The following is a 22,511-nucleotide window of genomic DNA, read 5'->3' on the forward strand; positions in this document are numbered from 1 at the left end:
GACAGGTCCTCTTTACAGTGAGATATGGGGTCAATATTCAATAAGACCCCGCATCTAACCTCTAAGCTGGGAAGCCTGAAAAAAAAAATTTTTTTTTGCATGCGAGTTCTGGGTCTCATGGTAGCCACTTTCGAGGCGGTACCGTATGCTCAATTCCACACCTGAGTCTTGCAGAAAGAGATCCTTTCCAAATAGGACAAATCTGACATCCCTGGATTGTCAAATTCGGATGAGCCGGCTAGTCAGAAATTCCCTTTTCTGGTGGCTGAGGTCTCCGGCCATTCAGTCCGGGAAGTCCTTCCTTCCTCTTCATTGGACGGTGATCACAAAAGATGCCAGCCTGACTGGCTGGGGGGAAGTTTGGGGCATACAGTCGGCCCAGAGTCGCTGGACGCAAGAAGAATCCCGCCTGACGATTAATGTGCTGCCGCTTTGATTGGTCAGGTGGTGCATCTCCACATGGTCACAGAGGCTGCAGGGGAGTCCGATCAAGATCCAGTCGGACAACGCCATGGCGGTGGTGCATGTCAACCGTCAAGGAGGGACAAGGAGCTAGGCTGCAGCACTGGAGGTCGCTCACATCCTGCAGTGGGCAGAGAGGCTCGTGCTGGCTCTGTCGCCGTATACATTCCGGGTGTAGAAAACTGGCAGCTGGGCTACCCAAGTCGTCGACTGATAGTCCAAGGGGAATGGTTGCTGCATCCGGATGGAAGGTTGATGTGCGCACATCTTCGGGTGCTTGCTTCGGCCGCAAGGTTTTGCAGACGGCTGTTTAAAGTTGCAACACCTCTGTTGAGGAGTTCTTGTTATGGGTGGAGTTTATTTTCTTGTTCCCACCCCTCGTTTTTGACACTGCTTGGGGACGTCCCTAAGGTCAAGATTAAAGGTGCTGTGTCCTTCAACAAATGAAAGGGAAAATAGGATTTCTGTACTCGTCGTAAAATCCCTTTCTCTGAAGTTCATTGACTGACACAGCACCCACCCCTCCTATTTATGTTTGCACTGCTTTGTGATGTACTGAGCTGTTGGAAGCAGAGTGAGGGCTTATAGTCAGTAGGACAGCCCCCTAGGCGGTACTGTGCAGTTTTGCTGTTTTTACATGTTCTGCCTAGTCCTCTCCTGAAGGTGGCGATATAACCCTAAGGTCAAGAGTAAAGGTGCTGTGTCCGTGAATGAACTTCAGAGAAGGATTTTATGGTGAGTAAAAAAAATACTATTTTTGAATGGGGTTTTTTTTTTTTTTTTTTTTTTTTTTTTATAGATCATACATAAAATACAATGTTGTTGAAAATGGTACAGGAGAGTTAACGGTGATAAATATCATCTTATTCCCGTTTATTTTTTTTTATAGGTACTTCAAAAGCTTTTTCCCAACTTGGATCTTGTTGTTGACCGGTTGCTAGACATATACATTCAACTTACAGGAGATAAACATCAAACATTGTCCATCCTTCACACTCCTAATTCTTGTGATGCCTCTTTTCCTGAAGGTCCAAAAGTAGAAGACAAAAAGCTAAATCTTGAGGGTAGAGGATTGTCACTAAGGTAAATGTTATATAATCTGTAACACAGATTAAATCCATGTTCAAAGCACAGTGCTCAATAACACCATAGTTTGTGTGTGTGTGTGTGTGTGTGTGTGTGTGTGTGTGTGTATATATGTGTGTATATATATATATATATATATCTCTATCTCTCATATTATACACATACAAAATGGCTTATACATACCTTTTTTTCCTCTTTCATTCCCTGCAAAGGTCAAGCATAGTGGACATAGTAGTCCCATTATGTGTCACTTACCTGACACAGGAGCCAGCGAAGTCACTGCTGTCCCCTGTAGTTCCGAGTGTCCATCTTCTTGGTGGGTCTCGCTGCTCCGGCGCTGTGATTCGCCGGAGCAGCGATGACGTCACTCCCGCGCATGTGCACTGGAGCCGAGACACGCAGCATCTTCGTCATCGACTATGCCCCGCTCAGTGCGCCTGTGCGCCGCTGTCTACGGCGCATGCGCCGTAGATAGCGGTGCCAGTCTTCGGGCAAATATCTCCTAAGCCGTATAGGTTTAGGAGATATTTCTTGGACCTACAGGTAAGCCTTAATCTAGGCTTACCTGTAGGTCAAAGTGGTTTGTAAGGGTTTACAACCACTTTAAGTGGGGCAAACTCCAGCCACCCCCTCATTGCTGCATGTGGTATTCGAACTTTAATCACTTTAGCCCCTGGACGGTTTTACCCACTTCCCGACCCAGGTAATTTTTTGTGATGCGGCACTGCATCAATTTAACTCACAATTGATCACCTCTGCGTTTTTTATTTTTTTGCGCTATAAACAAAGACCAATTTTGAGAATTTTTTATTTTATTTCTGCTATAATATCCCAAAAATGAACACAATTTCTTCATTAATTTAGACCAATATGTATTCTGCTACATATTTTTGGTAATCCCAATAAGTGTATATTGATTGGTTTGCGCAAAAGTTATAGCGTCTACAAAATAGGGGATAGATTTAGGGACTTCATTTTCTTTTTTTTTTTTTTTTTTTTTACTGGTAATGGTGAGTTGCGTTTTTTATTTATTTTTATTTTTTGTGGGACTGCAACATTGCGGCAGACAAATCTAACCCTAAGTGACAATTTTTGGGGACCAGTGATAGCCAATACAGTGATCAGCTAAAAAAAAAGCAATGCCCTGATCCCTGTATAAATGACACTGGCAGGTAAAGGGTTAATTACAGGGGCGATCAAGGGGTTTGTGTTCCCTGGGAGGTGCTTTCCAACTATGGGGGGGAATGGATTCACTGGAGGAAAAGTGAGATCGTGGTTCAGCGGTGCTTTCTCTCCTGTTAAACGATCAGCGGGTCGTGGAGACCCCCTAAACTGCGTGAAATCACGTACAGCTACATGATTTTGCACCCCCTGCCGCAGTAAATGTACATGGGGTGGTCCGGAAGCAGTTAAGCTGAATTAACTCATTCTAATGAAGATTTTAGGTGGTGCATCTTGCTAAATGGTCTGTTCTGATATGCAGAGTGTGATTGTAAATTAACAAAATTAGTAACTGATTAACAAGCCAATGAATTGTGTACCTGGCCAGTGGATTATTTTATTTATTTTTTTACTTTGGGGTTCACCTCAAGCTCTTTAGGCTACTTTTTTGGGGAAATTATCTTTAAAACCTTTTTTAAAGCTTACATCTTTTAAACATGTGACTTGTTTGCACATTTAAAGACTGTTTGCTTGATGTTGCCTTATATAAACAAAATGTGAGCCCAGGCTGTTTGTAGTATATATTTGGTGAAATAGATGTTTGAAGAATATTACAAAGAAATTTTATGTGGAGTAAATTTCATAATTTTATGGCTGTTTGTTGCTTATAACCTTTTGCAGAGACTTACTCAAGTGGTGTAACAGAATTGACTATAACTTTGATGGCACATTATCAAGCACTGCTTTGAATATATTTCATGAGGTGAGATAAATTGATAAATGACAAGTAGTGCCCCTGTAACTGATTGTCTGAATAAATACAAAAGCCTGACTTTTCTTGTTTTTGTGTTCCAGGCCCTTGACTGTTTCACTGGCATGCTTTCTAAACCCTGCACTAGACTCAAGATTGCTGAAATAATTGGAAGCAAATTTAATATTTCTAAGCAAAAAGTAAGTAGTTAAATGCTGCTTTTTCTTTCCCATTATGCAGGCCACGCTCTTCATTTCATATTCAATTCTCATCTTTCCTCTTTTTAGTATTGACCTGAATCTTGCCATCTATTTTGGTATTAGTAATTGTAAAGTCTCAAGGTTTTTCACCCTAATGCATCACGGTGAAAAACCATCTTTGCTGCAGTTGCTCCCAAACACCCCTTTTTTATTACCTGAGCTTGATCCAATCCAGCGGTGTTCATGAGCCCATTGGATCCAGCCGCTGTCAATCAAATCCAGTGACACGGGGAGGGGGGCGGGTGTTACCAAGTCCCTCTGCGTCGATGGACGCAGCAGCGGGACTTGAGCAAGCCCGCACGGGTACCCCCATGCAAAGCGACTTTCTGTTAGGGCACCCGATGAAGGGAAGGAGCCAGGAGCACAGTAGGAACACCCCAGAAGAGGGCTTGTTCTATGCTAAAACCTTGTACAAAGCAGGCAAGTATAACTTTATTTTTATTTTTTTTTATAAATAAATAAAATGACCTAAAAAAAAATCCCTCAATGGCTTTTAACCACAGCTGACTCATGTGGTGTTTTTTTTTTTTTTTTTTCTACTTATAGGCAGAATTTTATTGCCAGCTTTATAAGCCAGAGATTGCTGTCCGAGAGTTGGATGTCTCTGTTGGAAGAGTGGAGATGCTTCGAAAGCAAACTGATACAATTCGTGTTCACAAGTAAGTTTTTTATATTGTGGACATTGTTGTTTAATCTCATAGTAACTCGGTAAATGCTTGCCCCTTTTCTAAATAGTTTGGTAATAGCTGCTGAATCTAGAATGTTACAGACTTACTGTTTCATAAACAGTTAAGATGTTTAGGTTTATAGTGGTAGTGATGGCAGAGAGTCGGGTAGTGTACATTGGTGTAGTGGCACCAAGTGCAAAAGCATTGTTTAAGTGGTTAAGCAAAAGTCTGTAGACAGTGTATAATGACTTTCCTTGTAGGTTTGAATCCAGAGAACAATCAGTTGGGTATAACCAAAAATAATGTCCCCTGTTGAACGCAATCACTGTGACAGAAAGGGAAATCTTTAGACTAAAGGTGTGGGGAATTTTCAAATGGGAGTCAAGTATTTTGCGGACAGTTGTTTAAGATGGCAATTGTCTTTACTTCGTGCTTTTCTCAAAGACAGGAAATGAAAGGCAATGCTCTAAAAGGGATTTTTGCCCTTTTTTTGTTAACCTAAGATGTTTCCCAGGGGCAATTAGCACAGATTCCTTTGATTTGTTTTCCAACTTAAAATGATTTCTTTATCGTACATCACAGAAAACAGAGCAGCCATTACTATCTGGGTTATACACCACTTACTGGTAAATGGACACTGGCAGACCAATAAAACAAGAAGTTCTTCCCTAGTATGGCCTTTTTCTATATAGGCAGGTAGCTGGGTGGGAAAGGCATGTTTACATGTGAATGGCAGGTCCCGCAAGGCCTCTTGAGACATAACAGCAGCTTATGGATACTAATGAAGTGTGTTTTTACTATGGGAGAAATGTGTGGCCAGACCAGTCATGATTATATACTGATACTTACTGCTTAATCTGGGGAGGGGGGGTGGCGGCGCTGTAAAACTGTAAATTGATACACCCCTATATGGGTATCATTGAATTGGAAGGTGTGTTGTCTCCAGGATAATGTGCATCTGTTCTGCAGCAGGAAAAAAAGCTGCATGGGATGCATATGTGCTTGTCTAATCATGCAAAACTATCATGGGGTCAAGTGCAGTATAGTATACATTCTTGCAAACTTGTTGCTTAAATGCATGTTTAAATAAACACATGTTTTGCATAGATACATGTTTGAAAGAACATGGATATCGGTGCACTTTAAGGAGTTGTGTCTCCAGAATAACATGCATTTGGTCTGCAGGAGCTTAGTTGCAGGCTGTATGAAGCAGCATAGAGGCTGCATTGGATGCCTATGTACTTGGCTAATCCTGACTAAAACTAGTATGGGCCCAAGTGCAGCATGTTATGTATGTTTCATAATGCTTACTTGCACATATTTGCATAGACATGTGTTTGCTTGCTTAACACAAGCTTGCGTGGGAAAAGGTTTGCAGAGGGCCCAGGCAGACCCGCCCCCACCCACCTGCCCAGTAGGCATCACCATCCGCCCGGCATGCAGCTCCCCAAGGCTGGCCGAGATGGTGTTTGTGTAGACGCATGTTGCGTAGAACAGGTTTTCATAGGCACGTGTTGTATAGATGTATGTGCATAAATATATATGCATGTTGCATAGATATACGTGGATGCATGTTTGCATTTTGGCATAGATACATGTTTGTGTAAACTCATGTATACATCGACACATGTTTGTGTAACCACATGTCTGCATAGATTCATGTTGTGTAATGTTGCATAGACACGTTTCATAAACGCATGCTTGCTTATTGCATAAATGCAGGTTTCCTTAGGCATGTGTTGCATAAATGCGTGTTTGCATAGACACACTTTACCATTTTGCCTAAACGCTTGTTTGCATAAGCACATACTTGCATGCTTCCATAAATGCATATTGCTTAAACTCAGGCTGTCATGTTTTCATTTGTACTGCATATGTATATGCTTAGTTGAACTGTGCTTATATGCCCAGGACTACATACATATGTGCTTATTTGCCTTGGGAAATATACATATGTGATAATGTGCCTTGAACTGCATGCATGAATGGCAAGAATACGTGTATACCTGCATGTTTGCATACCTAGGTACCTAAATAATGACATACCTGCGTACTTGCATAGCTAAGGGGTTGCATAGCACTAAACCAACATTGTTTTAGGCCTGCATCCTTGAAGGACTGTGTATTAGATTGGCTAATATAATTGCTAAATTATTTACCTGTTATACCAGTTAAATGGTTCCAGAAAAGAGGCAGCCCGGGGAGGCAGGTGCACTGCTCTTGGGTTCAATGATCTGGCCCTGTCCACATCTCCCAATGAATAGTAGTGTCAGGTGCATATGAGCTACTGCTGTTTTTGGTATTGCAGTGTTTTTTCGTCAGACTGCGGCTGCATCACCTTGATCATGTCTGATCTGTTGATCGAAGCCTAAGTAGGATCAAGCCTGGTTAGTATATGGATGGGAGACTGACCGGGAATACCATATGCTGTAAGCTTTTCCCCCACCTGGGTGAGGGAGGCATCTAAAGCTGCTGTGATTTGAGAGCATCTCAGGACAGAGGAACTTAAGGCAGCCTCTGGTTTTGCTCCATCTTTAGCCAGCAGAAGCTTGGTAGGTTAGGGCCTTCAGGGTCTGCCACAGAGTAGACATTCTTTTGCCTTGCGTTTAACTCTTGGAGCAGAGGCATGGGCTCATTAAAAAACAAAAAAACAATCGGTAGCAGTCCCAAAAGCAAATGGGAGGACATAGGGTCTTCTGTTTGGGGTCCATAGTCATCAGGTAGACTTGGGGTCCATAGTCATCAGTGACGCACATCTTCGTGTGCTGCTTTTTTTTTCCCAGGCCCCTCAATGGTTTTTGCAATTTCAGTGCAAATTCATCTTTTTATATTTTTTATTTTTGTGACTCTGCTCTTTGGGCTGGCCACAGCTCGGAGGGTTCACAAAGCTCGCAGCCCCAGTGCTGGACTTGCTGAAAATGCGGGGGGTGCCAATCTCTGTATACCTCAATCTTTGTTCAAGAAGCAGTTCGTTTCAGATGTTCCTTTGATACAATTCTGCAGGAGGAAGTTGTATCAAGGCAGGTTCCCTACGTATAGTCCTACTCCAGATCTTTTGTAGAGGATCATTCTCTCTGTCTGGAACATGAAGATCCAGGCATCGGATTGCCGGAGGGCTCTGTTTCCAGGGTATTGCAGAGCTAAAATTGGTGGTTGATGGTTTGAAATCTGGAGAAGGGATTGGGAAGTGGACTTGTTCTTCACAGGAGAAAATACTGCCCATCAATATCTTTGAACATTGTGCCAGTACGCCTTGCTCTGGATGTGGGGACAAACCAGGTGTAGGTTTAATCCAGAAATGCCTCTGTATGGTCATGTATACCCCCAGGGCGGCACCATGAGTCTTGCGGCTCAGAAAGGGAAGGTAAACCAAATTCTGTCTTGGTACAAGAAGTGCTTTCTCTATCACTAGTACATATTCCAGCCAGGTATAGAATAATGGCAGGGGCAACTCTGCAGGTGAATCTACTAGATTCAAATTGTACAACAAGTAGGAACATCTTGTGTCGAGGATGAAAGTTCCACCAAGAATACTAAAAGGAACACCTTAGGGACCAGTTCTCTCTCATTTGACGCATTCCCTCTGTTTTGACTTCACCCACATCTTTTGCAAATCTGGGAGATAGTAACACTGATAAGTGTTAGCTGAATTATCCCAGGAGGGCATGGTACACTGACATAGCGAGTTTTGCGGTGGTCTCTTTGGTCACTCCCTGTCCGGCGTGACCTAATGGTCTTAAGTCTTGTATCTCAGCATCGTTGAGCCCTGGAAGCCAGCTTAAAGCGGAGCTCCACCCGTTTTATGTATAATAGCTTGGTGATCACATAGATGTTCTAATTCTAAAACGGAACTTTTTTCTTTGTGATCTCTCTTCTTCCTGAATGTGTGTCTTGCGGATATGGGCAGGGTTTGTGCGGCTATTTAGTCGTTTCCACAACTCACACTCTCACACTGTCTCCTGGGATCTTTTCTCATTGATCCCAGGAGTATGTGCGCTGCGAATTGAAGTCACTGCGCATGCGTGAGAGCGGAGCTACAGTGCACAGTGCATGCTGGGACATCAGTGACACTGTATCCCGGAAGAGGATGCCTGTGAGCCTCACATGCCCACAGGCAAGATGAGAACCAATGAAAAAAATCCAATATAACTTAATTTCTATTGATAAAATGGATATCTTAAAGACTTCAAAAATGGAACAAGTGAGTACTAAATAATATAATCAATGTTGTCATTGTATTTAAAAAAAACTATTTAGGCAGTGAAACCCCACTTTAAGGGAACTTCAATTACAGGACTTGGAAAGATTTTTTGCCTGGGGAAGCCAGGAAGTGGCATCCTCAGAAATAGATGGGTGGGAAATGTACTTTTTTTTTTTCTATCTGCAATCAGTGGGGGAACAGAGATTGGCCTTAAGTAACATTAAGGGTTCGAGTATGTCCCTATCCATTTTTTCCAGAGGCCATTGTTTCTCACTCCTTGGTTCATACTTTATACAGCGTGTAACGTAGATAGTCCCACATGTCAGACCACTCTTGTATCCTTGGGACTGGAATTTGCTCTTGACTGTCTTTGCCATTGGGAGACTTTTATCAATCAATGAAGTCCTCTTCCTAGACAAAGGGACTATCACTATACTAAGTGGAGTGTTAGAGCTGGCGGCTTTCATGCAAGGAGCCATTCTTGGGCTTGCATCAAGATATGGTGAGGTTGCTTCCTCATCCATCTTTATTGCCTGGAGTGGCATCCAGGTCAAATGTTTAACAACGGATCTGCCAGTGTATCAATGATGCCTATAGTTTAAAGGGCAAAATCTATTTTATTTTATTTTTTTCCCTAATTCTCTACCAGGTGTGGGAGTTTTTTGGGCCATCCGGTGTCAGTGGCCCAGGTGTGCAAATCCACTGTTTGGTCTTTGGTTTATACATCCACAGCGTTTTTACCGGCTGGATGTCAAGAACATGGATGATATACTGCCTTTGGCTTCAGCGTATTAAAAACAGTAAGGCCACTTTCACACTGAGGAGCTTCTAAACTGCCAGTAAAAACACTGATTGCTTTTGAAGAGCTTTTCAGGCGCTTTTGAAGAGCTATACATTCATTTCAATGGAGTGGTGAGTTTTGCACCGCCCTGCCAGCACACTGCCCCAGTGTGAAGGCATTCATTGATTTTAATGGAAATAAGCTTTCGTGAGCTTTTTAGGTGCTGGTTTTAGCGTGAAAGTGGTCTAATAGTGGCAGTTTCTGCAATGGTGTCTCCCTTCTCTCAAGAGCATTGCTTTAGGACATCCCAGATGGTAATGGCTGCTCTGTGTCCTCTCAGATGTCACTCCAAACGTGCTTGGAATTTCCCAAGAGTTCAAATGTAGCATGGTAAGGCCCCCCTCCCCACTCCAGCACCCTGGCCTACGCAAATTCTACCTGGGTTCCGGGTGCAGTGCTTGTCCTGCAGGTGGTTCCTCTTGAGCTGGGAGCCGGGGACCAGCTGTGCACCGCTGGCTCATCTGGTCCTCTTCCTCCTGAGCACCACCTAGCTGGGTAACTAGGGCTGTAGAAAAGCGGGGGGGGGGGGGGGGGGGGGGGGGGGGCTTGACTGGTGTGCGATCCTGTTCACCAATTAGCTAATTCCCTGCTGTGCAGTGGTTTCGAAGAAAAATTTCTCCGGGCACCTGACAGAGCAGACTGTTATCGCTTTAGGCATATTATTCTGCCTAAAGCCGAAAGTGATTAAATAGGCTGCTTTGTCCCCCGTCAGGACGTGACGCCTGTTTACAAGTGGTTGCACAGGAATGCACAGCAAGAGTGACACTCCCACTGGACTGGTTCCGAGAGAGAACTGACACTTAAGGGCCAAAAAAAAAACATTAATATTAAAAAAACAAAAAAATATATATTTTTTTTTACCAGGTCAGAAATCGCTGTTGCTAGACAGTCTTGCTAATCTGCCTTCTTCCGGCTCCTCGGTGATCTTTAGTCTTCTGGGTAATGGGGCGCGCTGTGTTTTGGCAACTGTGTGTTCCCTAACACAGCGTGTCCCATTCACAAAGCGCCGCGTGACTCGCGCATGCGCAGTAGGAAACGGGCAGTGAAGCTCAGAAGATACTCAGAAGATAAGGAGCGATTTACATGAATATGGCATAATACTCAGAACTTAGCAGAAGTGATGTACAGGAGGAGGAATAGTGATGTGTGTGTATATATACAGGATGTATATAGAGTCCTATGTTCCAATGTTTGATCACCCGGGCATTTCATGAGTCCCCATGCCTGTCCAAGTTTAATATCTCCTCAATAAAACAACAAAATGCAAGGACTGCTTTATTTTCTGAGGAGTGAAAAAGTGTGTGCCTGGCTGGGCAGCAGCCTCTATGGGGTACCGCTACACAATTTAAACCACGCCCACATTTTACAGCAGCTGTATCTTGTGCGCACACTCTGACCAACTCCTGTATCGTGTCCTCGCACTCTGACCCACTCCTGTATTATGTCCACACACTCTAAAAACTCCTGTCTTATGTGGATGAATGGATGTATTAGCTATGACAGGATGATTGAAAATTTTTTTGAGAGAAGGAATCCAATCACCAAGGATACCACGTCCCAATAATTATGTAAAAAGAAAAAGGAGGGGGGCCAAGAAAGGGGCTGGGGAATCGCCAACCCCAGGAACTTTTAGGGTATCAAATCACAAAATTAACAATAAAATAGATAAAAGGATGTAATTTTATTCATATTATACAAAAACAATAACATAACTTTGTTACATTAATTAAAAGCAATTTTGCCCATTACAGCGTGGAAAAGCACTTCAAGATTACCCAACTTTGTCCATGCAGGGAAAGAAAAAAGCTGCGATTTTTCAACATGTTTCGCTCGATTTGAGCTTCTTCAGGAAGTTTGAGCAGCCAATAATTAACACTAAAATGATAAAGGTATGCAATGAATGTTTGGGTAAATTACTACAATTAAATAGAATAAACGTATCAAAAGTACAGATTAAGGCATTAAATTGGTCTATAGAAAAAATAAGATAAAATAATATCAGTGTTTAGTAAATACATATTTAGGTTCAGTTGCGGTTATAAATTGGGTATAGTACAAAGTACATAATAATGAGATCTCACCAAAATCGCCAGGGCTCCCCGTATCGATAATAAATTCATGTGATATCATTGGAAAATCAATTAGGTTTGGGTATAAGCCTATAATGGCTCATGACCAAGACAGAGCGAGCATATCACCATTTGGGTCTGCAGAGAAGAATAATAAATAGTAAATAATTAAATAGAAAGTATCTGGCCAGAAATTAAATGAAAAAGCCAGGTAAATTCAACTGAAGTTTATAGGTAGAATAAAATAATATAAATGGGAAAATGAAATAGGCAGCAGAATCAGTAATAGTTACCTGAGAAAGTTAATTGAATCAATACAAATCCCACAGTCATGGTAGTATTAAATTGTGTGTCAGGGTGATCCAAGAATTAAGTTATTAGGGATTCATATAGTGGCTGAAAAAGAGAAAAAAAAAAAAAAACGCAACAAAAGGAATGAGTGAGGTATGCCATGCAGGGATCCCCAAAGGGTCTGACTTAGGCAATTATAGAAAAAGGAAAAAAAAACAAATTTTTAAGGATAAAAGTAAATAGATAGAGGTTTGTTGTATATAGAGTAGCCTACCTTTGCGGTAAGGGAAGTTCCAAGAAGTATTTAGGCTGTCCGGTCTCATCAATTGCCAAGAGGCAACTGATTGAGAAGGGAAGTTATAAGCCTCTCCAGCTCGGCGGCGTCTGACGTCACCGCCGAGCTGCGGGCGGAGAAAAGGGAAGGGCTGCCCATCTTGCCTCGGAGCAGAGTTTGTTAGTGCGCATGCGCGAGCCGTGTCGCCGCGTTGCGCATGACGCAGGTTGCGTGAGAACGCCGTAGCGGCCATTTTGGAAAGTCCTGACAGTAGTCTATAACTGACAGGCTTATCTGACAGCGAGTAGACATATTGCGCATGACGCAAGTCGCGTAAGAGCACCGGCGCGGCCATTTTAGAAATCCTAACATTAGTCTATGTCTAACAGGCTTGTCTGGCAGTGAGTAAACGCATTATATATGACAGCAATCGTGCCATGCAAGGGGATCCCCGCAACTAGGACTTGAGCATCAGCGTATATAGATCAAATTTGATGATATTATATATATTTTGAGTGGCATAGGGGAAATTGGCCTGTGGGTCACAGACAGCTACATTTAAGCTAGGAAATTAATAAAAGCTTATAATTCAAAAGCTCAGCGAACATAATGAAATTACACAAAATTGAACAAAAATGGGGCCATAATAAAAAACTCAAAAACCGAGTCATCCATGGGAGCCATATACCCAAAAATTAGGGGGCACACGGGTAAAAGATCTGATTGATTAGCAGAGCCGGCAGAACACTGGTGTCCCCAGGGCGCCCGTACAGATCCAATTTAATTTAAAGGCGACATGTTTACTCTGTATAAAATATAAAAGATAAAAGGTTAGAAATGATGTTCAAAATTTAAGTATTTAGTTCCAATATTTAGTGTGGTCACTGGAGTGCTGGCGAGTTAGGGGAGATTTACAACAACATACAGGAAAAAAAAAAAACCCCAGTAGATTTAACCCAGATGTGTGATATATATTGAAAGTTGTAAGTCTCAGAGAAAAGGTTTGAAACTGAAAGCCTCCTTCAGGCCAGGAGTATCAGTGGCCTTGAGGTCAAAGATCCAGCGAGCCTCGCTCTGCAATAAAATTTGATTATAATTGCCCCCTCTGTCTCCTGGCGCAACGTGTTCTAACGCAAAAAAGTGCATTTTGCTGTCAGCGAAGTTATGGAATAATCCCATGTGGCGACTAATCAGTTTCCATCTTCTTTCCTCGCACCAGGGAGACATGGTCCCTAATGCGGTGAAAGAATGGCCGCTTAGTTCTTCCCACATAGTAGGCGCCACATTCACAGGTCATGATATATACAATCCCCACGGATAAGCAGGTAACTAAAAACTTTGGTTTGTAAAGTCGCTTGTTTGGCAATAAGATTGAATCCGACGCAAGGATATGTCTACAGAAATTGCATTTATGACATGGTCTGGACCCACGTTGTGATTTGAAAGTTGTAGGAGTTGGAGGGACATGGTGGCTCTTAACCAAGGTGTCTTTAATCGATCGAGATTTCTTGAAGGTTATCTCTGGGTAATTTTTTAAAAATTTTGAGATTTTGGGGTCATCTGTCAAAAGATACCAATATTTGCCCGAAAATGTTTAGTATCTGAGAGTGTTGGGCACAGTAACGAGTAATCTAACCCCTTCATTTGATTTGGGGGGTTTTTGGCCGTGCAAAAGAGAAAATCTGGTCTGTTTTTTTGGCCCTTAGGTAGGATCTTTTTAAGCATTTGTTACTATAGCCGCGATGTCGTAGGCGTATTTGTAACTTCTTGGCCTCACATTCGAAATCCGCTTCACTGCTGCAATTTCTCTTAAGAAGGAGATATTGGCCATATGGAATGCTGGCCACTAGTGGTTCGGGATGCAAACTGGAGGCATGCAAAACAGTGTTAGCTGCCAATGGTTTTCTAAAGAGGGTAGATCCGATCTCACCCTTGGGGTTTACATAAATTTGAATGTCTAGAAAAGTTGAGCTAGACCGACTCTTTTCCATCGTAAATTTTAGATTGTATGTATTGATCTTAAGCAATTCCATAAATGTGGACAGCTCTGCCTCAGTCCCAGTCCAGATGAGGAAGATGTCCTCTATATATCTCCTCCAGACCGGGATGAGGCAGAGATATCCAGCTAGATCTTCACGGTGAAAAATGTGACGCTCCCACCCCCCCAGGTAGAGGTTAGCATAAGAGGGGGCACATTTAGTCCCCATAGCTACACCTTGTACCTGGAGGTAGTGGGAGCGCCCAAAAATTGAGATATTGTTGTTTAAGATGAAAGAGAGTAATTTCAAAATGAATTGATTGTAATTGGTTTGTGCTTCGCCAGCCTCGGAAAGGAAGCCCTCTACAACTCCCAACCCCAAATCATGGGGTATGGAGTTGTAGAGGGCCTCCACATCGAGGGTGACGAGCCAAGAGTTTTCAGGAATACACATTCCATCCAACACTCTTAGTAGATCCCTAGTATCTTGCAGGTAAGAGGTGAGGCCTTCTACAAAGGGACAAAGAAAGTCATCTATGAGGGCACTGGCTGGTTCAGTGAGACAGCCGTTGCCAGATACTATGGGGCGACCAGGAGGGTCTAATGCATGTTTGTGAATTTTAGGTAGGGCATATAGGGTAGGCGTTTTAGGATCAGCTACATTAAGATACTGCCAGGTTTTTTTACTTATAAGTCCCTGGTGATAGGTTGATCCAATAAGTTTCCTATACTGGGTAGTGGTGGAATTCACATGGCTTTCCGGAATTTTTTTGTACCATTCTTTATTTTGTAATATCCTATTGACCATCAGTTCATATTGGGCCGTGTCCATTACAACCAAATTACCCCCTTTATCCGAATGCTTAATGATAATACGAGTTTCATTTTGTAATGCAGCTAAGGCTGCCTTTTGTTGGGCAGATAAGTTGGATTTATTTGAACTCAGCCAGTCTGTTTGACAAATTTCATTAGTTACTTGCAGGGTAATGGCCCATATGTTAGGATTGCCTTGTAAGGCTGGAAATTTGGTTCTATTCCCAAAGAGTATAGGCCAAAATCAACCAAATTTCCAGCCTTACAAGGCAATCCTAACATATGGGCCTTTACCCAGCAAGTAACTAATGAAATTTGTCAAACAGACTGGCTGAGTTCAAATAAATCCAACTTATCTGCCCAACAAAAGGCAGCCTTAGCTGCATTACAAAATGAAACTCGTATTATCATTAAGCCTTCGGATAAAGGGGGTAATTTGGTTGTAATGGACACGGCCCAATATGAACTGATGGTCAATAGGATATTACAAAATAAAGAATGGTACAGAAAAATTCCAGAAAGCCATGTGAATTCCACCACTACCCAGTATAGGAAACTTATTGGATCAACCTATCACCAGGGACTTATAAGTAAAAAAACCTGGCAGTATCTTAATGTAGCTGATCCTAAAACGCCTACCCTATATGCCCTACCTAAAATTCACAAACATGCATTAGACCCTCCTGGTCGCCCCATAGTATCTGGCAACGGCTGTCTCACTGAACCAGCCAGTGCCCTCATAGATGACTTTCTTTGTCCCTTTGTAGAAGGCCTCACCTCTTACCTGCAAGATACTAGGGAACTACTAAGAGTGTTGGATGGAATGTGTATTCCTGAAAACTCTTGGCTCGTCACCCTCGATGTGGAGGCCCCCTACAACTCCATACCCCATGATTTGGGGTTGGGAGTTGTAGAGGGCTTCCTTTCCGAGGCTGGCGAAGCACAAACCAATTACAATCAATTCATTTTGAAATTACTCTTTCATCTTAAACAACAATATCTTCATTTTTGGGCGCTCCCACTACCTCCAGGTACAAGGTGTAGCTATGGGGACTAAATGTGCCCCCTCTTATGCTAACCTCTACCTGGGGGGGTGGGAGTGTCACATTTTTCACCGTGAAGATCTAGCTGGATATCTCTGCCTCATCCCGGTCTGGAGGAGATATATAGACGACATCTTCCTCATCTGGACTGGGACTGAGGCAGAGCTGTCCACATTTATGAAATTGCTTAAGATCAATACATACAATCTAAAATTTACGATGGAAAAGAGTCGGTCTAGCTTAACTTTTCTAGACATTCAAATTTATGTAAACCCCAAGGGTGAGATCGGATCTACCCTCTTTAGAAAACCATTGGCAGCTAACACTGTTTTGCATGCCTCCAGTTTGCATCCCGAACCACTAGTGGCCAGCATTCCATATGGCCAATATCTCCTTCTTAAGAGAAATTGCAGCAGTGAAGCGGATTTCGAATGTGAGGCCAAGAAGTTACAAATACGCCTACGACATCGCGGCTATAGTAACAAATGCTTAAAAAGATCCTACCTAAGGGCCAAAAAACAGACCAGATTTTCTCTTTTGCACGGCCAAAAACCCCCCAAATCAAATGAAGGGGTTAGATTAATTACTCGTTACTGTGCCCAACACTCTCAGATACGAAACATTTTGGGCAAATATTGGTATCTTTTGACAGATGACCCCAAAATCTCAAAATTTTAAAAAAATTACCCAGAGATAACCTTCAAGAAATCTCGATCGATTAAAGACACCTTGGTTAAGAGCCACTATGTCCCTCCAACTCCTACAACTTTCAAATCACAACGTGGGTCCAGACCATGTCATAAATGCAATTTCTGTAGACATATCCTTGCGTCGGATTCAATCTTATTGCTAAACAAGCGACTTTACAAACCGAAGTTTTTAGTTACCTGCTTATCCGTGGGAATTGTATATATCATGACCTGTGAATGTGGCGCCTACTATGTGGGAAAAACTAAGCGGCCATTCTTTCACCGCATCAGGGACCATGTCTCCCTGGTGCGAGGAAAGAAGATGGAAATTTCGATTATTCGCCACATGGGATTATTCCATAACTTCGCTGACAGCAAAATGCACTTTTTTGCGTTAGAACACGTTGCGCCAGGAGACAGAGGGGGCAATTATAATCAAATTTTATTGCAGCTCGAGGCTCGCTGGATCTTTGACCTCAAGGCCACTGATACTCCTGGCCTGAATGAGGCTTTCAGTTTCAAACCTTTTCTCTGAGACTTACAACTTTCCACTATATCACACATCTGGGTTAAATCTACTGGGGTTTTTTTTTTTTTTCCTGTATGTTGTAAATCTCCCCTAACTCGCCAGCACTCCAGTGACCACACTAAATATTGGAACTAAATACTTAAATTTTGAACATCATTTCTAACCTTTTATCTTTTATATTTTATACAGGGTAAACATGTCGGCTTTAAATTAAATTGGATCTGTACGGGCGCCCTGGGGACACCAGTGTTCTGCCGGCTCTGCTAATCAATCAGATCTTTTACCCGTGTGCCCCCTAATTTTTTGGTATATGGCTCCCATGGATGACTCGGTTTTTGAGTTTTTTATTATGGCCCCATTTTTGTTCAATTTTGTGTAATTTCATTATGTTCGCTGAGCTTTTGAATTATAAGCTTTTATTAATTTCCTAGCTTAAATGTAGCTGTCTGTGACCCACAGGCCAATTTCCCCTATGCCAGTCAAAATATATATAATATCATCAAATTTGATCTATATACGCTGATGCTCAAGTCCTAGTTGCGGGGATCCCCTTGCATGGCACGATTGCTGTCATGTATAATGCGTTTACTCACTGCCAGACAAGCCTGTTAGACATAGACTAATGTTAGGGTTTCTAAAATGGCCGCGCCGGTGCTCTTACGCGACTTGCGTCATGCGCAATATGTCTACTCGCTGTCAGACAAGCCTGTCAGTTATAGACTACTGTCAGGACTTTCCAAAATGGCCGCTACGGCGTTCTCACGCAACCTGCGTCATACGCGACGCAGCTCGCGCATGCGCACTAACAAACTCTGCTCCGAGGCAAGATGGGCAGCCCTTCCCTTTTCTCCGCCCGCAGCTCGGCGGTGACGTCAGACGCCGCCGAGCTGGAGAGGCTTATAACTTCCCTTCTCAATCAGTTGCCTCTTGGCAATTGATGAGACCGGACATCCTAAATACTTCTTGGAACTTCCCTTACCGCAAAGGTAGGCTACTCTATATACAACAAACCTCTATCTATTTACTTTTATCCTTAAAAATTTGTTTTTTTTCCTTTTTCTATAATTGCCTAAGTCAGACCCTTTGGGGATCCCTGCATGGCATACCTCACTCATTCCTTTTTTGTTGCGTTTTTATTTTATTTTTTTCTCTTTTTCAGCCACTATATGAATCCCTAATAACTTTTAATTCTTGGATCACCCTGACACACAATTTAATACTACCATGACTTTGTGGGATTTGTATTGATTCAATTAACTTTCTCAGGTAACTATTACTGATTCTGCTGCCTATTTCATTTTCCCATTTATATTATTTTATTCTACCTATAAACTTCAGTTGAATTTACCTGGCTTTTTCATTTAATTTCTGGCCAGATACTTTCTATTTAATTATTTACTATTTATTATTCTTCTCTGCAGACCCAAATGGTGATATGCTCGCTCTCTTGGTCATGAGCCATTATAGGCTTATACCCAAACCTAATTGATTTTCCAATGATATCACATGAATTTATTATCGATACGGGGAGCCCTGGCGATTTTGGTGAGATCTCATTATTATGTACTTTGTACTATACCCAATTTATAACCGCAACTGAACCTAAATATGTATTTACTAAACACTGATATTATTTTATCTTATTTTTTCTATAGACCAATTTAATGCCTTAATCTGTACTTTTGATACGTTTATTCTATTGTAGTAATTTACCCAAACATTCATTGCATACCTTTATCATTTTAGTGTTTATTGGCTGCTCAAATTTCCTGAAGAAGCTCAAATCGAGCGAAACATGTTGAAAAATCGCAGCTTTTTTCTTTCCCTGCATGGACAAAGTTGGGTAATCCTGAAGTGCTTTTCCACGATGTAATGGGCAAAATTGCTTTTAATTAATGTAACAACAAAGTTATGTTATTATTTTTGTATAATATGAATAAAATTACATCCTTTTATCTATTTTATTGTTAATTTTCTGATTTGATACCCTAAAAGTTGGTGATTCCCCAGCCCCTCTTGGCCCCCCTCCTTTTTCTTTTTATGACAGGATGATGTTTGGGTCATGATTGGACAGCTGTCATTTGGGTCATATTCATATTCCGTGTTTTTTTTTTTTTTTTTTTTTTTTTTGTACAAGAAAATATAGACTTGGTGGGAGCAGTCAGGTGACATGGGTAGGCTGTAAGCTTTGAGCCCATTCAGCCTTACTGGGGAGTAATCTATGAAAAGTGAGACATCCACCCCTCCCCCACACATAACATTCTTGTGATCAGAATGAATGCTGCAACTGTGATCAGGTGACCTCAGACACACACTGCACCATAACAATCTACTCGCTGGAGTGTCTCCTGACTAGAATACATCTCCCCTAAATCAAATAACCTGTGTATGTTCTGCTGGCCGTCCTGTGAGATGACTGCACTGTACATTTCCGCCGCTCACACTGATCTGTGGATCACACCACATGATGAGAAATATCCATTCAAAACCCAGGAAAGGCACCAAATGAATCGTACTGCGGCGTGGAGCAGCCAATCCTGGAAGAGCTGGACAAGAAAGGGGAGGGGGATGTGAAGTACACAGAATGTTTGTCTCAGGCTAGTGCATGAGATGAGGAAATCGCCGGTCACAGCAAGGGGGAAGAACTGACTCCTATTTCTGTCATTTTTTTAATTACTGAAAAAAAATAAACGGATTGCTCAGAGCTGGATTAACTCTTTGTGGCAAGACTGGGCACAAATGAAATCCTGTACGCTACAAGGTAAAAGCCTGAATTAAAATATAAATAAAAAATTTAAAGCTAGAAGTTTACTATCAAGGTATACCATTGTTCACTTGGTGTGAGATTTATAATTTTCTCCTTGACAGTATGTTGTGAGGGTTATTTTGGCTTTTTCCCAGTCTGTTGTGTGGAGCTGTATCTGGCTTTAAGTACTGTCATTAGGTGTTGGCCTTGACCATTTATTTCAGAGACCTATTGTGTTCAGGGTGTTGCCCATATTATTCAACCTGTGCGGGACCTGGTCTCTGTGGGACCTTAACTTGGTCTGGTCGGTTTTGCAGTCTTCTCCTTTTGAACTTCATTGAGGTTCCATTGTTGCTACTGACGTGCAAGGTTGTCGTGTTTTTTTTAAATTTTTTTTATTGCCCCTACCTCGGCTCTCAGGATCTGAGTTGGCTGTGTTTCCTGCCTTTAAACTTTCCTGGTATTTCACCATAATGCGTGTTGAGGCCTCGGTCCGATTTCCCCCTCAGGAGTGGTAAAGGCAGAAGGTTTTTTTATCTTAATGTATTCTATGCCATTAGCTCCCTGAGCTTTCAATTGGCCAATAAGGGGAGAGGAGGGGCCGGGTCGGAGCTCCATGTCTGAATGCACACACAGATCTGTGACTTGGCTCCAGTATCCCCATAGGGAGCTGCTCGCTGTAGGGGCACTCTATAGGAGGGAGGGGCCAGGAGCAGCAAAAAGGGACCTGAGAAGAGGAGGATCCAGGCTGCTCTGTGAAAAACCAATTGCACAGAGGAAGCAAGTATAATATGTTTGTTTAAAAAAATAAATAAATAAAATGAGACTTCACAATCGCTTTTAAGGTGGTTTCTTCTAGCGGAATCAGGACATTGTGTTGCTATATTTTTGTCCTAATCTTGATCAGCCTAAACAAAAGGTGCTATATTCTTTGGCTGTAAACATTTTTTTCAGTCTCTGGCTATTTTTTGGCATTCTGGTTAACTTTTTGTTCTACCCAGGGTCCTTGTATGGGTTGGGCATGATTTCTAATTGCATTTGTCAACCCTTTTTTTTTTTCTTTGTGCTGGAACACTCCCAGCACAGAGACCGGAGTCTCGCTGAGCGACCCTCGGCCCGTTCTAGCTATCAGGACCCGGGACGTCTGATTCTGGGTCACCTGATCACTGTGATAGCCTCTGAATGACTATCGGTGATCAGTCACTTTAAAGCCCACCTCATGTCTTCTGGCTGAGATAGATGCGTTGTATCTTTTTCTGTCCTTGCAGAGATAAAGTGTGTAGAAAAAATAATACAATTAATTTAAAAATACTTAGATCAAGGTTTGATCTAGGTCAGCCCCAGGGTTAGTGTTTGGGTCAAGATTAGTATTTTTTATTTTTTTTTTTATTAGTGTCAGTGCGTTTTAGGTAGGATAAAGGAAAATGCGCATTACGGGTTCTGGGCTGTACTACGGATACAAACAAAAACTAACATACACATATGTGGTATCTCTGTAATCATCAGGAGAATTTATTTTTGGTTGGTTGTTGGTACGATCATGTAGCAACTAGAAATATATACAGTTAAGTTTTTTTTATATATATATATCTATCTATCTCTTTTTTTTTTTTTGGACAGTTTTCCTTAGATGATGAAACGAAATCGGACAGCCATAACTATTTACTACCAAATAAAAGCCCAATTATGATGGGGATAAAAGCTATAATCCACCTGGGTGCACAAAGTATTTTCGAATATGTACATTTTTATGAACACATGTCAAACTTGCAAAATTGTGCTTGGGCATTAAGATGCGTTTTACCCTTGGGCGTTAACGTGTTAAAGATTACTTTGTTTAAAGCATTCCAGATCCTTTTTTCTTTTTTTTTTTTTTTTTTTTTTTTTTTTTTAATATTGCCTTTAGGATTCAATGTTTTTGCTTTACTATGTTTACATATGTTTTATATACAGGGAGAAGATTACATTTGCTGCCACTCGACCATCCTCTATATTGATTGAGCAGATTGCAGTGTGTGTCAATAAAGGAGAGCCTGTTCTGTTGGTGGGAGAAACTGGCACTGGCAAAACGTCCACAGTCCAATATCTTGCTCATGTTGCAGGTAATTGAAGTGTAGTGTAAGCCTCAAAGACAAGGGTGAATTGGATCACGCTGAATGAGAAGGAAACCGGAAAAATAAAAATATTGTAGTTCTGTGTTTAACTGCTGAAAAGAAATTACATGAGGTTTTGGGCATAAAATAAATATTGGGGGCGGAGGATGTAATATCAACTCGATAAAGAATATGGAAATGTGTGTGTGTGTGTTTTTTTTTATAAAAAAAAAAAAACTACACTGATCAGCCATAACCTAACCACCCACCATAACCCTTTGAGGCATGGGCTCAACTACACCTCTGAAGGTTTGCTGGCAAAGCGGTAGGCAAGTCTGGGAAAAGTAAAAAAAAAAAAAAAAGTGCCCCTTGCAGGATCATAATGTATTGCATATTAGTACTCTCTGACAGACTTGCCTGCAAACAAAGCTCTCCAGTGCTGTGATTACCACAGCTTGCCTGATGCTTCGACCTTCACCCTTTCTGGGTACTGTATTTCCAGCAGTTTGAATGGCTGGGTTGTTATGTCATTCCCTCACATACGCACGGGAATCAC

The 22,511-nt window shown here is 41.8% G+C and overlaps 1 protein-coding gene across 1 annotated transcript in view; it reads left to right on the forward strand.

The window, feature by feature from the left end:
* The window catches only part of MDN1 (midasin AAA ATPase 1), a 462,551-nt gene that overhangs the window by 109,332 nt on the left and 330,708 nt on the right, over positions 1-22,511 (forward strand). Inside the window, exons 10-14 of the mRNA XM_077487249.1 lie at positions 1,352-1,545; positions 3,391-3,472; positions 3,565-3,660; positions 4,267-4,379; positions 21,816-21,964. Coding sequence (XP_077343375.1) covers positions 1,352-1,545; positions 3,391-3,472; positions 3,565-3,660; positions 4,267-4,379; positions 21,816-21,964 — 634 coding nt within the window. The remainder of the gene's footprint in view (positions 1-1,351; positions 1,546-3,390; positions 3,473-3,564; positions 3,661-4,266; positions 4,380-21,815; positions 21,965-22,511) is intronic.

This window comes from Lithobates pipiens, unplaced genomic scaffold, assembly GCF_037356315.1.
Source record: "Lithobates pipiens isolate NorthernLeopardFrog02 unplaced genomic scaffold, aLitPip1_a1.2 Scaffold_18, whole genome shotgun sequence".
Taxonomy (NCBI): Eukaryota; Metazoa; Chordata; class Amphibia; order Anura; family Ranidae; genus Lithobates; species Lithobates pipiens.